At 41.4% G+C, this 18,172-nt stretch overlaps 1 protein-coding gene across 1 annotated transcript; it reads left to right on the forward strand.

Moving 5' to 3' along the window:
- Positions 1 to 10,659: 10,659 nt before the first annotated feature.
- On the forward strand, positions 10,660 to 13,003 carry LOC115460499 (olfactory receptor 1020-like; the record flags this gene model as incomplete). The annotated part of the gene is made up of 2 exons (XM_030190264.1): positions 10,660 to 11,550; positions 12,986 to 13,003. Coding segments are annotated over exons 1-2 (909 nt in total), but the record flags the coding sequence as incomplete, so codon positions are not given.
- Positions 13,004 to 18,172: the final 5,169 nt, after the last annotated feature.

Genomic DNA, 18,172 nt, shown 5'->3' on the forward strand with positions numbered 1-18,172 from the left:
CCTGCTTCAAGTTATTCTATGGAGCAGGACAAAGTAGTTTCAGTATTTTATGCAGTGCTGATCCCCATGTTAAACCCCCTGATTTACAGCCTGAGGAACAAGGAAGTGAAAATGGCTCTGGTAAAGGGGTGGAAAAAGCTCTTCACATCATTGACAGTGTTTTCTAGATAAGTGTTTTATGTTCAGTGATCTTGAGTCACTAGAAGAACATCTATGACTTTTCTGTTGAGAAATTAAGATTTTTTCTAATAGGCAATATTATTTTTCATTCCATATCAATGATGTCTAAATTAAGAGGACTTTATATTACATTCTAATCATAGGCGGTCGGTGGCCCAACTGTTTGGGGAGGCTAAAGGGGGCGGGGTTAGGGGTGGGGCCAGGGGTAGGGCTTAAATCCATAATTGTCTGATAACACACAGAAAAAAAAATAAATAAAAATAAAAGTCACAATTAATACCTTTTATTAAATTTAGATATTAGCTATGTATCATATGTCAAAGAATAAAGTGGTTGCTCAAAGCATATACTAACCACAATCGCTCAACGGCAAAACACTATGCACAGCTTTGTGCAAAAACATACTCTGAACCTTACTGTACCATAAATATTACACTGGGCAGAACTTAATACACCAATATACCACCCATATGGAAAATGCAGACCGTCAACAATATGAAACAAGGGATCATAATATCATGATACGTGTAGAGCCACAAAACACCCTAATTCATGTTTAATGTGGGATAAAATGCCATAAATAAGTAAATAAATATAAACTTTTAATGTTGAGCACCTAATTCTCAAAGTGGACATATTCCAAACACTATAATGAAAATAAAATTATTTTTTTCTACCTTTGTTGTCTGGTGTCTTTGTTTTTCTGATCATGCTGGCCCAGTATCCGATTCTGCTGCTATCTGTCCTCTTAACTCCGTTTTCAGGGCTTCCTTTCCATTTATTTCTTTACTTTCCGCCTTTCTTCTTCATTTCTTGCCCTACATCCGTAAGTAACAGCTGGGTCCTCCACAGACTTGACTGTCCAGTGGATCCAGCTCCTGCCTATTTTCTTCCTCCATGTGCAGTTTTTCTCTCTTCCTTTCCCCTCATCTCATCTTCTTCCTCACTCTTCTCTCCCCTCCATCCATGTCCAGCAACCCTCCTCTCCCCTCCATCCACCCATGTCCAGCAACCTTCCTTATGTACAGTGCAAAATATACAGATAGCAGATTTTAATTCCCAAAGCTGACAAATTTCAATCAATAAATGGAAAATAAAATTATTTTTCTACCTTTATGCCTGGTAATGCTATTTTTCTAAGCATAGTAGTCTCATTCTCTCTCTCTGTATCCCTTAGATCACTGTCCAGAGCCTCCTGTTCATTTGCCATGTTATATTTTCTCAATTTTTTCATGCTCATCTTCCCCCAATACATTTTTTGCCTCTCAAACTTTATCCCTCTTTCTCATCCTCCAGTCTTCCAGCTCCCTCTTTTTACTGCTTCTATCTAGCTCTGCATCTCTTTCCCCACCCATTTCTAACATCTCCCCTCTTTCCTTTCCATTGATGCCATGCATCTCTCCTTTCTTCCCTTCCTTCTTGCCCAGCATCTCTTCCTGGTTTTCTCTTCCCCCTTCCTTCTTGCCCAGCATCTCTTCCTGGTTTTCTCTTCCACCTTCCTTCCTAACCAGCATCTCCCTGATTTCTCTTTCCACCTTCCCTCCTCTCCAGCACCACCCCCTGCTCTTTTCTCCCACCTTCACTCCTCTGTGCCCAGCATGTCACCCTAATCGCCCTTTTTCTACCATCCTCCATGCCCAGCATGAATCCCCCATTTCCTTTCTCACATTTCTCCATGCCCAGCATGTCCCACAATCTCCCCTTCCACCATGTTCCCCGATCTTCCTTTCCATCGTCCATGCCCAGAATATTCCCCAATCTCTCCTCTCCCATTCCTCTGTGCACAGCATGCCCTCAAACTCCCCTTCCACAATATCCAGCATGCTCCTCCAATCTCCATTTCCTTCTTCCTTTTTCCCAATCTTTCCTCCCACCTTCCTCTGTATCCAGAATGACTCACTCTGATCTCCCATTTCCACTTTCCTCCTTGCCCAGTATGTTCCGTTAATCTCCCTTTCCATCTTTCTCCATGCACAGCATGTCCCTCGATCTCACTTCTACTCTCCTCTCAGCTCTGAGCTGGCAGCGACTCTTCTCTCCCCTGCCCCCCCTCCAGCCATCCGTAGCTTTCGCTTCCCCCCCCCCAGGGTCCTGTCTCTTCCGCCCGCTCTCACCCATCGCATACTCGCTCGTTATTAAAGCCTGAGGAGTTCTTCCTCCGATGCGGCGATTCACATAGCCAGTCTTAATCTGCCTGCGTCGGAGCCTCTCCCTCAGACGTGTCCCGCCTCCTCTAATTCAACTTCCTGTCTTACGCAGAGGTGGGACGCGTCTGAGGGAGAGGTTCCGACGCAGGCAGATTAAGGCTGGCTATGTGCATCGCCGATTCGCCTGCGTCGGAGGGAGAACGTCTCAGGCCGCAGACGGAGTGACCACGCGGATGGATGGGTGAGAGCGGGGGGGGGGGGAGTGCAAGACTCATGCGGGAGGGGCAGAGACCACTGGTCACTGCAGCATTTTGGCACTTAGGCGCCATCTCTTTTAAAGAGCAGCAAGGGAAGTCCACGATTGGGCTGGGGAGGCTTAGCCTCCCCAAGCCTCTTATACGGGGCGCCTATGATTCTAATGTTCATTACTCCAGGCTGCTTTGGCTGAAATGCAGCTGTCAGGTTGTCATGCCCTCTGTCCTTCCTTTATGACTAGATATCTTTTATGGGTAAGTTCAGTCCCTAATTACTGATCCTCTTTCTTGACTCTTCTGATAGATGATGTCATACTCAGTTTTCAGACTAATATTCATACTCAGCTTGGAGAGTAATATTCGAAAGATGTGTGCAAGTAACTGTAGGAGTTACCCAGACAAATGTATACTTTGAAATTCTTATTCAGCAGACAACATTTTTTAATACATATCTAGCTGTCACAAGAACAGTTAACTGGTTAATATGGGAAGGAAAGAGGCATGCTGGGGACACACTTAAATGATAAAAGGGTGTAAGGAGGTTTATAGAACATTGCTCCTCACCCTTAAGATTAGTCCCTCAAATCGCCTAAGCCAACTAAAGATCACTTGTCCCACTCCGGGAGGAAGTGAACTGGTAAGGGTGGTCAAAACCAGGAAGTATAAAAGGCAGGACCAGACTGAGGATAAGCAGGCCCAAGGAAGGAAGAATTGAAGCCCTAGCATGTGCCACTACAACAGATATTTAATGATTGTAACCTGGCTGAGGTAAGACACTTTTGTTTCCTGTTTGATCCTTGCAAGCCTTGCTCAAAGGTCTGGCTGGAGCCAGACCCTAGAACTGGGAGAAGAACCAAGAAGGACTTACAAGCTGTGTTTGAGATGTGGCAGCCCCACCAGACACTGTGTTTTGGGTCTTCCAGCCAGAGGCCTGCTTAAGACTGTGCTTATTGAACTACAGAGGAATTTTTCTCTGTGTTCCTGGCCCTGTGACATAACAGGCCTCATGATTCCATTAAATAAACACTTGTTTTCATTTATATCCCTTTGTCCAGCTGTGTTAGTTCACAGGTCCACCCTCAACCCTCGCTCAGGGTGTCACGAAGGGATATAACAGGGTTCCCACAACTTGATTTGTCTAGCACATTTGACCTTGTGGATCACACCTCGTTATTAAATATCTTGATCAATATCGGTTTAACAGGAAATGTTCTGAATTGGTTTTGAGGTTTTTTGGTTGCAAGATCCTATTCTGTGAAGTTAGAGGGAGAATAGTTGCAGAGATGAGATGCAGTTTATAGGGTCCCCCAAGGTTCCCCTTTGTTTCCAATTCTCTTTAATGTCCTTATGGCATCTCTGGGTTATGAACTAGAAGTAGCTGGTTATCCTATATAATAATTCTCACCTCCAACGTTCTATGCATCTTGCTGCTTGTGTCCGTTGCTTCTTCGGAGTTGGTCTGCTAGGCTCTGTAGATCAGGCTGACATCACTGTAGCCATTATGCTGTCAACTTCAGAACCTGCGAAAAAAGAAAAAAAAAGCATGCCTCACAGCTGATCCATGTCCAGGTACCCTCCTCTCCCCCTGCCCCCTGCAGCCACCTGTAACATTTATTTCATTATTCTGATGTTTTGTGCTATCAGCTTATATTGTCATGGTTTATTATCATGGTGTTTTGTGTTATCAGCCTAGCTTTTGATTATAATTATATGCTTTTAATCATGATTGTTTTTTTATTTGTTTTTTATTTATTATATGTATTTTTAATTGTTATATTATTGTCTGATTTGTTTTGTAGCCCCTGATGCAGCCCAGTTGGGCGAAACATGGCCTGTGTCGGGCTTGCTTTTTTAGATTACCTATTTTCCATTAAAGTATGGTTTTATCTGCACTGATCTGCTTTGGTTTTTTTTCCATCTTGGAGTTTGCGGATTGGCTACCCTGCTGTTTTCTTGGGCCTTAACATGGGGAGAAGACTTCCACGCAGCTTGGAGGGAATGACTCTCTCCTCCCACTAGAAGTAACTGAAGCAATTAGCAGATTTTAAACAAATTGGATAAAGTGTGGGGCCCTTTTACTAAGCCGCGTAAGCATCTACGCGCACCCAATGCATGCCAAAATGGAGTTACCACCTGACTACTGCATGGCTTTTGTGGTAATTTCATTTTTGGCTTGCGCCCAATATGCGCATCTGAAAAATATTTTTTATTTTTGGGCACACATAATGGATGGGCGCCAAGTGGCATTTGATGCACGTAGGTCATTACCACCTGGATTCTTTACAACTAGGTCAGTGGCTGGCGGTAAGGTCTCAGATTCAAAATGGACACGCGGCAATTTTGATTTTGCCGCACATCCATTTTCGGCAAAAGAAAAAGGCCATTTTTACAGGCGCGCTGAAAATAGATTGGCGTGCGCCCAAAACCTACGCCTACAGTACTGCAAGCCATTTTTTCAGCACGCCTTTGTAAAAGGACCAAAATTCATATATTTTCCAATCAGTGTTGGTGTTTTAATTGTACAATATATTCATTCTTGTAAGAAGAGGAAATGTAGTGAATACAGGAAAATCATTGTTGCTTTTGGTTAATGATATTGAGATTTCTAATTTACTAATAATGGATCTCTGGAGATTAAATCTCAGAAGTGCTTATATACAGTATAAGTTCCTGCTCCATACAAGAGAGCGAGAAGGAATCACTCACAGATATTGGAGACATTGCTGGGTTAATGATTCAAGTATTATATTCACAGAATTAATATATTTACGTCTTCATTTTACCTAGTTATGTGTACAGAAAAAAATGACTTTTTTGTTACTAACATTTTCAATGTACATTAGATCTTTTAATGTGATAATTGATTTTACACCTCTTAATTTTTAGGTTAATAAGTATTAAATGAATTTTGTACACCCTTTATTTAGGAACCTAAGGGGCTCATATTCAAAGTATTTAGACTTACAAAGTTCCATAGGTTCCATGTTAACAGCTGAATATAATTAGTTTTCCATATGATCCTGTTTGGTGATTAATTTACTACAAACTAGTGGAACTAATCCATGTTACTCATCCTTTGCATTGTATTAATCCCCACCAGGTTCAGTCTGTAAAGGGAAGAGGAACTGCCATATATTTTTTACGCACTCTGATTCCAAGTCAAAAATGATGAACAGTGGTTTCCACCCCCAGTGCTCGAGAAATACAAACAGGTCAGGTTTTGTGGTTATCTCCAATGAAAATACACTAGAGAGATTTACATAGATTTGGGTAGTAGGCATGAAAATCTCTTTTTTGCATAATCTTTAGGGATATCCTGAAACCTTGACCCTCTAGTGGCCCTCGTGGACTGGGAGAGAAGATCAAGGGCTTAGATTATTCATAAGTACATAAGTATTGCCATACTGGGAAAGACCAAAGGTCCATCAAGCCCAGCATCCTGTTTCCAACAGTGGCCAATCCAGGTAACAAATACCTGGCAAGATCCCCAAAAAGTACAAAACATTTTATACTGCTTATCTCGGAAATAGTGGATTTTCCCCAAGTCCATTTAATAACGGTGTAAGGACTTTTCCTTTAGGAAGCCATCCAAACCTTTTTTAAACTCCGCTAAGCTAACCGCCTTTACCACATTCTCTGGAAACGAATTCCAGAGTTTAATTACACGTTGAGTGAAGAAACATTTTCTCCGATTCATTTTAAATTTACTACATTGTAGCTTCATCGCATGCCTCCTAGTCCTAGTATTTTTGGAAAGCGTAAACAGACGCTTCACATCTACCCGTTCAACTCCACTCATTATTTTATAGACCTCTATCATACCTCCCCTCAGCCGCCTTTTCTCCAAGCCGAAGAGCCCTAGCCACATTAGCCTTTCCTCATAGGGAAGTCGTCCCATTCCCTTTATCATTTTTGTCGCCCTTCTCTGCACCTTTTCTAATTCCACTATATCTTTTTGAGATACTGCGACCAGAATTGAACACAATATTCAGTGCGGTCACACCATGGAGCGATACAAAGGCATTATAACATCCTCATTTTTGTTTTCCATTCCTTTCCTAATAATACCTAACATTCTATTTCTTAGCCGCAGCAGCACACTGAGCAGAAGGTTTCAACGTATCATCAACGACGACACCTAGATCCCTTTCTTGGTTCGTGACTCCTAACGTGGAACCTTGCAAGACGTAGCTATAATTCGGGTTTCTCTTTCCCACGTGCATCAGTTTGCACTTGCTCACATTAAACGTCATCTGCCATTTAGACGGCCAGTCTCCCAGACTCGTAAGGTCCTCTTGTAATTTTTCACAATCCTCCTGCGACTTAACGACTTTGAATAACTTTATGTCATCAGCAAATTTTATTACCTCACTAGTTACTCCCATCTCTAGGTCATTTATAAATATGTTTAAAAGCAGCGGTCCCAGCACAGAGCCCTGGGGAACCCCACTAACCACCCTTCTCCAATGAGAATAATGACCGTTCAACCCTACTCACTGTTTTCTATCTTTTAACCAGTTTTTAATCCACAATAGAACACTAACTCATATCCCATGACTCTCCAATTTCCTCTGGAGTCTTTCATGAGGTACTTTGTCAAACGCATTCTGAAAATCCAGATATACAATATCAACCGGCTCCTCATTATCCAAATGTTTGTTCATCCCTTCAAAGAAATGTAGTAGATTGGTGAGGCAAGATTTCCCTTCACTAAATCCATGTTGACTTTGTCTCATTAATCCATGCTTTTGAATATGCTCTGTAATTTTGTTCTTAATAATAGTCTCTACCATTTTGCCTGGCACCAACGTCAGACTCATCGGTCTATAATTTCCCAGATCTCCTCTGGAACCTTTTTTAAAAATCAGCGTTACATTGGCCACCCTCCAATCTTCCAGTACTATGCTCTATTTTAAGGATAAATTACATATTTCTAACAATAGCTCTGCAAGCTCATTTTTCAGTTCTATCAGTACTCTGGGATGAATACCATCCGGTCCAGGAGATTTGCTACTCTTCAGTTTGTAGAACTGCCCCATTACATCCTCCAGGTTTACAGAGAATTCATTAAGTTTCTCCGACTCGTCAGCTTCAAATACCATTTCCAGCACCGGTATCCCACCCAAATCTTCCTCGGTGAAGACCGAAGCAAAGAATTCATTTAATCTCTCCGCTACAGCTTTGTCTTCCCTGATTGCCCCTTTTACTCCTCGGTCATCTAGTGGTCCAACCGATTCTTTTGCCGGCTTCCTGCTTTTAATATACCTAAAAATAAAGTTGCTATGTGTTTTTGCCTCCAACACAATCGTTTTTTCGAAGACCCTCTTAGCCTTCCTTATCAGCGCTTTGCATTTGACTTGACATTCCTTATGCCATTTCTTATTATTTTCAGTCGGTTCCTTCTTCCATTTTCTGAAGGATTTTCTTTTAGCTCTAATAACTTCCTTCACCTCACTTTTTAACCACGCCGGCTGTCGTTTGGTCTTCCGTCCTCCTTTTTTAATACGTGGAATATATTTGGCCTGGGCTTCCAGGATGGTGTTTTTGACCCTCGCAGTCGCTCCTCTAAGTTTTCTTTTCACTGTTCTTCTCATTTTATCATAGTCTCCTTTTTGAAAGTTAAACTCTAACATATTTGATTTCCTATGTATACTTACTTTAAAGCTAATATCAAATCCGATCATATTATGATCACTGTTATCAAGCGGCCCCAGCACCATTACCTCCCGCACCAGATCGTGCGCTCCACTAAAGATTAGGTCTAGAATTTTTCCTTCTCTCGTCGGCTCCTGTACCAGCTGCTCCATAAAGCTGTCCTTGATTTCATCAAGGAATTTTACTTCCCTCGCTAAGCGTACTCTGTAATGATGTGCACTGAGCTAATGTGCGGAGCCAAAAAGGGGCGAGGTTATAGGCAGGGAAATGGGCGTTTCATGAGCACTTCAAAATTTAGATACCTATAGAATATGGCCCAGTACACCTATATCTACGTGCTGAGATTTACACCAGGTTTTCATTGGCGTAAATGAATGTGCACAGATATTCTATAATCAGCGCCTAAATCTGATTTCAGCGCCGACTTTTTAGATGCCGTATATAAAATCTGATCCTGAGTAACTCAGAGTTAGGAGGCAGTAAGTGCTCCCCTGTTAACTAGAAGCAGGAACTGCACATTAATTGGAATGTTAATAAAAGACCTGAAAACAAATAGTGGGAACGTCCCTTCTTGATGCAGCATTAGCTTTGAGCTTGCCTCGTGTTAAAATCCTGTGTAATAGAGCATTAAGCCAAAAATTAACATCTATTTGTAGACGAGCCCCTTAGGGCTAAATTCTTTATATGCCACCAAAAAAATCGGCACTGATAAACGTGCTATTCTGTAAGTCATGCTTAATGTTAGGTGCAGTTCCCAAACCTGGACTTGGAGGCACCCTAGACACTAGGTTTTTAGGATATCCACAATGAATATTCATAAGAGAAATTTGCGTGCACTGCCTTCACTGTATGCAAATGTCTCTCATAAATATTCATTGTGGATATACTGAAAACCTGATTCGCTCGGGTACCTCCAGGACCAGGTTTGGGAACCACTGGAATAGTGCTTATGCCCAGGAATCATGCCTAACTGTAGGTGCAGCCATTCCCATCTTCTGAAATGTGGTGCAAATGTAAGCACCTAAATTAGGCACATATCCCCATTATTCTACAACAATGTAGCAATGCACATTAATTTTAGGAATGCCTCCATTACGCCCATGCCCCTCCCATTTTACACCCCCTTTTTCTGATCATACCTAAATGTACATGCATAAATGCTAATTAAATCTAATTAGTGCCAATAATTACATGTTAAAAGGTCAGTTTTTGGCACTAATTGACTCATTTTACAATTAAAGTGCACATGGAAGTTTTGGTGACTTTTATAGAATTATGGGGTTAAAGTTTTAATTTGCATAATTTGCAGGTTAATGTCCATTGGATTTAATGTACACTAATATTTTTTAGACATATTAATGTTGGATAGTGACTAAATCCATGATTTCCACATTAAGGGCTAGATTCTATATACAGCGCCTAAAAAAGTGCTATTCTATGAGCTGTGCTTAAAGTTAGGTGCGGTTTATAGAATAGCGCTTACGCCCAGGAATCATCTTACTTTCCTTGACGTCTCCCTCGGCACTCTCACCCCTTCCTGGAGCCCTCTCGTATGTTACTTCCATTTGAGGAGCTTCCGAGAGTGCCAGTTCAGCGGTGAATCATGGTGTAGGTACCGCATTCAGTTCAAGCTTCTGCTACTAACCTACAAATGCACTCGATCTGCAGCCCCTCCTTACCTGTCAACCCTCATCTCCCCTTACGTTCCTACCCGTAACCTCCGTTCTCAAGACAAATCCCTCCTTTCAGAACCCTTCTCCACTACCGCCAACTCCAGGCTCCGCCCTTTCTGCCTCGCCTCACCCCATGCGTGGAACAAACTCACCGAGCCCATACGCCGGGCCCCCTCCCTGCCCATCTTCAAATCACTGCTTAAAGCCCACCTCTTCAATGTCGCCTTCGGCACCTAACCACTACACCTCTACTCAGGAAATCCAGACTGCCCCAACTTGACATTTCGTTCTTTAGATTGTAAGCTCCTTTGAGCAGGGACCATCCTTCTTTGTTAATTTGTACAGCGCTGCATAACCCTAGTAGCGCTCTAGAAATGTTAAGTAGTAGTAGTAATGTACATTTGAGAATAAGAGGGGAGAGTGAAACATCCGGCCCTAATGTACAGAGTTTTCCTCCTCCCTGCACAAGCGGGTCCACCATTCTGGAACTTAAGGGGGTCCTGATGGCATACCGGTCCATTGAAAGAATTTTCAGGAAGAGGGTATACAAAACAAAAATAAACAATGAATGAGAAATGTGTAAGTCATTGTTGTGATAAAAATACAGTGTTGTTTTCTAGAGTACAGATGGCATAGAAATGCATTATCACCACTATCAAGTGTACAGTTAGAAGCATAAAATACAATCATTACACATGCTTTCTTCAAATCTGATTTTTTTTCTACCAACAGCTGTAATCAACAGAATAAATGGAAGGCAGGAACCAGACAGTGACTGAGTTCATTCTCCTTGGACTCACTTGTGATCCAAAGCTCCAGATTCCACTCTTTGTGCTCTTCCTACTGGTCTATATTATCACCCTGCTGGGAAATATTGGTATCATTCTTGTAACTAGGTTAGATGAGCACTTGCAGACCCCAATGTACTTTTTCCTCATTCACTTGTCATTCATAGATATCTGTTATTCTTCAGTCATTACTCCCAAAGCCCTGCAAACTCTCCTGGCAGAGCAGGAAACCATCTCCTTCAATGGTTGTGCTCTACAGCTGTATTTTTATGGAGGTTTTGCTACCACAGAATGTTTTCTACTGGCCTTGATGGCATATGATCGATACGTGGCAATCTGTAATCCATTGCTTTATCCTGTCAGGAGGCTGTGCATTCAGATGGTGAGTGCAGCTTATGTGGGTTGCTTTGGTGATGCTCTAGTGCATACAATTTGTACTTTTAAATTGTCCTACTGTGGGTCTAATGCAATTAATCACTATTTCTGTGATGGTCCTCCTCTCATGATGCTTACATGCTCTGACACCTTTGTCTACAAACTTGTATTTAGTATTCTTGTTGGGTTCAACTTAATAACAACACTTGTGGCCATCTTAGTCTCTTATACTTATATTCTCTCCAGCATCCTGAGGATTCGCTCTGCTGAAGGAAGACGCAAGGCATTCAACACTTGTGCCTCCCACTTCACTGCTGTGATCATATTCTATGGGACTCTTTTTTTCATGTATTTACGACCTGCTTCAAGTTATTCTATGGAGCAGGACAAAATAGTTTCAGTATTTTATGCAGTGCTGATCCCCATGTTAAACCCCCTGATTTACAGCCTGAGGAACAAGGAAGTGAAAATGGCTCTGGTAAAGGGGTGGAAAAAGCTCTTCACGTCATTGACAGTGTTTTCTAGATAAGTGTTTTATGTTCAGCGATCTTGAGTCACTAGAAGAACATCTATGACTTTTAGGTATGAAAATATTTATAGAAAGCCCTTCTGTTGAGAAATTAAGATTTTTTTCTAATAGGCAATATTATTTTTCATTCCATATCAATGATGTCTAAATTAAGAGGACTTTATATTACATTCTAATGCTCATTACTCCAGGTTGCTGTGGCTCAAATGCAGCTGTCAGGTTGTCATGCCCTCTGTCTTTCCTTTATGAATAGATATCTTTTATGGGTAAGTCCAGTCCCTAATTACTGATCCTCTTTCTTGACTCTTCTGATAGATGATGTCATACTCAGTTTTCAGACTAATATTCATACTCAGCTTGGAGAGTAATATTCGAAAGATGTGTGCAAGTAACTGTAGGAGTTACCCAGACAAATGTATACTTTGAAATTCTTATTCAGCAGACAACATTTTTTAATAGACATCTAGCTGTCACAAGAACAGTTAACTGGTTAATATGGGAAGGGAAAGAGGCATGCTGGGCAGACACTTAAATGATAAAAGGGTGTAAGGAGGTTTATAGAACATTGCTCCTCACCCTTAAGATTAGTCCCTCAAATAGCCTAAGCCAACTAAAGATCACTTGTCCCACTCCGGGAGGAAGTGAACTGGTAAGGGTGGTCAAAACCAGGAAGTATAAAAGGCAGGACCAGACTGAGGATAAGCAGGCCCAAGGAAGGAAGAATTGAAGCCCTAGCATGTGCCACTACAACAGATATTTAATGATTGTAACCTGGCTGAGGTAAGACACTTTTGTTTCCTGTTTGATCCTTGCAAGCCTTGCTCAAAGGTCTGGCTGGAGCCAGACCCTAGAACTGGGAGAAGAACCAAGAAGGACTTACAAGCTGTGTTTGAGATGTGGTAGCCCCACCAGACACTGTGTTTTGGGTCTTCCAGCCAGAGGCCTGCTTAAGACTGTGCTTATTGAACTACAGAGGAATTTTTCTCTGTGTTCCTGGCCCTGTGACATAACAGGCCTCACGATTCCATTAAATAAACACTTGTTTTCATTTATATCCCTTTGTCCAACTGTGTTAGTTCACAGGTCCACCCTCAACCCTCGCTCAGGGTGTCACGAAGGGATATAACAGGGTTCCCACAACTTGATTTGTCTAGCACATTTGACCTTGTGGATCACACCTCGTTATTAAAAATCTTGATCAATATCGGTTTAACAGGAAATGTTCTAATTTGGTTTTGAGGTTTTTTGTTTGCAAGATCCTATTCTGTGAAGTTAGAGGGAGAATAGTTGCAGAGATGGGATGCAGTTTATAGGATCCCCCAAGGTTCCCTTTTGTTTCCAATTCTCTTTAATGTCCTTATGGCATCTCTGGGTTATGAACTAGAAGCAGCTGGTTATCCTATATAATAATTCTCACCTCCAACGTTCTGTGCATCTTGCTGCCTGTGTCCGTGGCTTCTTCGGAGTTGGTCTGCTAGGCTCCGTAGATCAGGCTGACGTCACCGTAGCCATTATGCTGTCAACTTCAGAAACTGCGAAGAAAGAAAAAAAAAGCATGCCTCACAGCTGATCCATGTCCAGCGACCCTCCTCTCTCCCCCTGCCCCCCTGCAGCCACCCATGTCCAGCTACCCTCCTCTCCCCCTGCCCCCTGCAGCCACCTGTAACATTTCATTATTCTGATGTTTTGTGCTATCAGCTTATATTGTCATGGTTTATTATCATGGTGTTTTGTTATCAGCCTTGCTTTTGATTATAATTATATGCTTTTAATCATGATTGTTTTTTTATTTGTTTTTTATTTATTATATGTATTTTTAATTGTTATATTATTGTCTGATTTGTTTTGTAGCCCCTGATGCAGCCCAGTTGGGCGAAACATGGCCTTTGTCGGGCTTGCTTTTTTAGATTACCTATTTTCCATTAAATTTTGGTTTTATCTGCACTGATCTGCTTTGGGTTTTTTTCCATCTTGGAGTTTGCGGATCGGCTACCCTGCTGTTTTCTTGGACCTTAACATGGGGAGAAGACTTCCATGCAGCTTGGAGGTAATGACTCTCTCCTCCCACTAGAAGAAACTGAAGCAATTAGCAGATTTTAAACAAATTGGATAAAGTGTGGGGCCCTTTTACTAAGCCGCGTAAGCATCTACGCGCACCCAATGCACGCCAAAATGAAGTTACCACCTGACTACTGCATGGCTTTTGTGGTAATTTCATTTTTGGCTTGCGCCCAATATGCGCATCTGAAAAATATTTTTTATTTTTGGGCACACATAACGGATGGGCGCCAAGTGGCATTTGATGCACGTAGGTCATTACCACCTGGATTCTTTACAACTAGGTCAGTGGCTGGCGGTAAGGTCTCAGATTCAAAATGGACACGCGGCAATTTTGATTTTCCCGCACATCCATTTTCGGCAAAAGAAAAAGGCCATTTTTACAGGCGCGTTGAAAATAGATTGGCGTGCGCCCAAAACCCACGCCTACACTACTGCAAGCCATTTTTTCAGCGCGCCTTTGTAAAAGGACCCAAATTCATATATTTTCCAATCAGTGTTGGTGTTTTAATTGTACAATATATTCATTCTTGTAAGAAGAGGAAATGTAGTGAATACAGGAAAATCATTGTTGCTTTTGGTTAATGATATTGAGATTTCTAATTTACTAATAATGGATCTCTGGAGATTAAATCTCAGAAGTGCTTATATACAGTATAAGTTCCTGCTCCATACAAGAGAGTGAGAAGGAATCACTCACAGGTATTTGAGACATTGCTGGGTTAATGATTCAAGTATTATATTCACAGAATTAATATTTTTATGTCTTCATTTTACCTAGTTATGTGTACAGAAAAAAATGACTTTTTTGTTACTAACATTTTCAATGTACATTAGATCTTTTAATGTGATAATTGATTTTACACCTCTTAATTTTTAGGTTAATAAGTATTAAATGAATTTTGTACACCCTTTATTTAGGAACCTAAGGGGCTCATATTCAAAGTATTTAGACTTACAAAGTTCCATAGGTTCCATGTTAACAGCTGAATATAATTAGTTTTCCATATGATCCTGTTTGGTGATTAATTTACTACAAACTAGTGGAACTAATCCATGTTACTCATCCTTTGCATTGTATTAATCCCCACCAGGTTCAGTCTGTAAAGGGAAGAGGAACTGCCATATATTTTTTACGCACTCTGATTCCAAGTCAAAAATGATGAACAGTGGTTTCCACCCCCAGTGCTCGAGAAATACAAACAGGTCAGGTTTTGTGGTTATCTCCAATGAAAATACACTAGAGAGATTTACATAGATTGGGGTAGTAGGCATGAAAATCTCTTTTTTGCATAATCTTTAGGGATATCCTGAAACCTTGACCCTCTAGTGGCCCTCGTGGACTGGGAGAGAAGATCAAGGGCTTAGATTATTCATAAGTACATAAGTATTGCCATACTGGGAAAGACCAAAGGTCCATCAAGCCCAGCATCCTGTTTCCAACAGTGGCCAATCCAGGTCACAAATACCTAGCAAGATCCCCAAAAAGTTTTGAAACATTTTATACTGCTTATCTCAGAAATAGTGGATTTTCCCCAAGTCCATTTAATAACGGTCTATGGACTTTTCCATTAGGAAGCCATCCAAACCTTTTTTAAACTCCGCTAAGCTAACCGCCTTTACCACATTCTCTGGCAACAAATTCCAGAGTTTAATTACACGTTGAGTGAAGAAAAACTTTCTCTGATTCGTAATTTTTCACATACCTCCTTCGATTTAACGACTTTGAATAACTTTGTGTCATCAGCAAATTTAATTACCTCACTAGTTACTCCCATCTCTAGGTCATTTATAAATATGTTAAAAAGCAGCGGTCCCAGCACAGACCCCTGGGGAACCCCACCAACTACCCATCTCCATTGAGAATAATGACCATTTAACCCTACTCTCTGTTTTCTATCTTCTAACCAGTGAATGGGTCATAGTACTTCTAATATTATCAATTTTTCTTTGCCAAGCCAAGGCAACAGTATCCAAGAAAGTAAAAAATTGAGAAAGAGGAGGGGGAGGCAAATCATGGGTGGAGATAGATTGCAACATCTGAAATAATTTCTGTGGCTTACTGCTAGCAAATCTGATAGCTTTAGAAAAAATAGTCCTTTTTGGTAGTAGATATTGCAGCATGATATTCAGTATATCTGAGTTTAAAATGATTATGAGCAACAAGGGAACAAGACATGCTATTTCCTCTCTTTGCTACTCAATAGGGCCTTTAAAAGTTGGATACCCAAATGGTACCAAGGTGTGGAAGGCCTCACAGACTGGGTAACTCGAAGTTTTAATGGTGTACCAGTACCTAAAATACTAACTAATGATGAATGAAACAGAGAGGCCTGCTCAGACAGTGGAAGAGAGCTTGGCAGCAGCTGTAGTAAGTCTACTGACTTTGTCTTTTGATGGGCGGAATCATTGAGAAGACAAGTAGAGTCATTTAAAGGGTGAGAGACAGGATGAGTGGCAGGATGAGGCAGTGATCAAACCACAGCATGGGGTAACAAAGCTAAACAGATTTAATGTAGGAGAAGAATTAGAGAAAACGAGTTCTAAGGTGTTACCTAGAGCATGAGTGGAAAAATCAGCGCATACGATAAAGCCAATTCTACGAGTGAGAGAGAAAAAACTCTGTGGTGAGATTCAAGGAAGGGAGATTAAAGTCCCCCAGTAGAATCAATGGAAAAAAGGAAATGCTGAGCTCTGTGATGAATGCATTTAGTTCATCCCAAGACGAGGTAACAGTGGTGAGAGGGCGTTTCATGAGCGCTCCAAAATTTAAGTACCTATAGAATATGGCCCAGTGCACCTATATCTACGTGCTGAGATTTACACCAGGTTTTCATTGGCATAAATGAATGTGCACAGATATTCTATAATCAGCGCCTAAATCTGATTTCAGCGCCAACTTTTTAGACGCCATATATAAAATCTGATCCTAACTGAGTAACTCAGAGTTAGGAGGCAGTAAGTGCTCCCCTGTTAACTAGAAACAGGAACTGCACATTAATTGGAATGTTAATGAAAGACCTGAAAACAAATAGTGGGAACGTCCCTTCTTGATGCAGCATTAGCTTTGAGCTTGCCTCGTGTTAAAATCCTGTGTAATAGAGCATTAAGCCAAAAATTAACATCTATTTGTAGACGAGCCCCTTAGGGCTAAATTCTTTATATGCCACCAAAAAAATCGGCACTGATAAACGTGCTATTCTGTAAGTCATGCTTAACGTTAGGTGCAGTTCCCAAACCTGGACTTGGAGGCACCCTAGACACTAGGTTTTTAGGATATCCACAATGAATATTCATAAGAGAAATTTGCGTGCACTGCCTTCACTGTATGCAAATGTCTCTCATAAATATTCATTGTGGATATACTGAAAACCTGACTGGCTCGGGTACCTCCAGGACCAGGTTTGGGAACCACTGGAATAGTGCTTATGCCCAGGAATCATGCCTAACTTTAGATGCAGCCATTCCCATCTACTGAAATGTGGTGCAAATGTAAGCACCTAAATTAGGCACATATCCCCATTATTCTACAACAATGTAGCAATGCACATTAATTTTAGGAATGCCTCCATTACATCCATGCCCCTCCCATTTCTACACCCCCTTTTTCTGATCATACCTAAATGTACACACATAAATGCTAATTAAATCTAATTAGTGCCAATAATTACATGTTAAAAGGTCAGTTTTTGGCACTAATTGACTCATTTTTCAATTAAAGTGCACATGGAATTTTTGGTGACTTTTATAGAATTACTAGTAAAAAAGGCCCGTTTCCGAAACCAATGAAATGGGTGCTAGCATGTGGGTTTTTTTTGTGTGTGTGTGTATGTGTCACAGAGTTATTTTGTGTGTGTGTGTGTGTGTGTGTGTGAGTGTGTGAGGGTGCGGTGTGTGTGCAGGTTGTTGATGTGTGTCTTTTTTTGTTTTGTTTTTTGCTTGGGGGTTGGGGGATGTGCTGTGCTGTGCTGGCAAAGTGGGTTGGATTGGTGTGTGGCTTTGAGGGTGTGTTTCTGTTGTATTGTGTGTGTGTGTGTGGTTTTGTCTGTCAAGGAGGTTTGTGGAGGGGGGTCTTTCTGTTGGTGAAATGTAAATGTGGTTTAAGGGGGGTCAGCCTTTGTTGAGTGTTGGGTTTTTTTTCCATGTTTTTTTTTTTGTGTTGTGCTGAGGCAGCAGTGTTGTTTTAGATGGGTGGAAGGTAGAGGAGCACGTTCTTTGTCTGTCGGTATTTTTTGGCCATTTCAGGGCTGCTGTAGGGGAATGCTGGAAGAGAAATGTGCTGTTGGAAGCAGCGCCATCTTTTTCCATTGGGCTGGGGTTCTGGGCATCCTGGAGGTGGGAGACGGCTTGCCTGAGGACGCGAATGGTTGGGCACGTCCTTGGCCGCTTCGGCAAAAGGGGAAGAGGAAGGGGGTGGGGAGTTACCTGCAGCCGCCTGAGAAACCATGTATTCTTTGTTTGTTTTGTATTATTAGTTTGCATTTCTGTTGAAGAAAGAGTGGATGCCTTTCGA

This window comes from Microcaecilia unicolor, chromosome 1 (genome assembly GCF_901765095.1).
Source record: "Microcaecilia unicolor chromosome 1, aMicUni1.1, whole genome shotgun sequence".
In the NCBI taxonomy this organism is placed as follows: domain Eukaryota; kingdom Metazoa; phylum Chordata; class Amphibia; order Gymnophiona; family Siphonopidae; genus Microcaecilia; species Microcaecilia unicolor.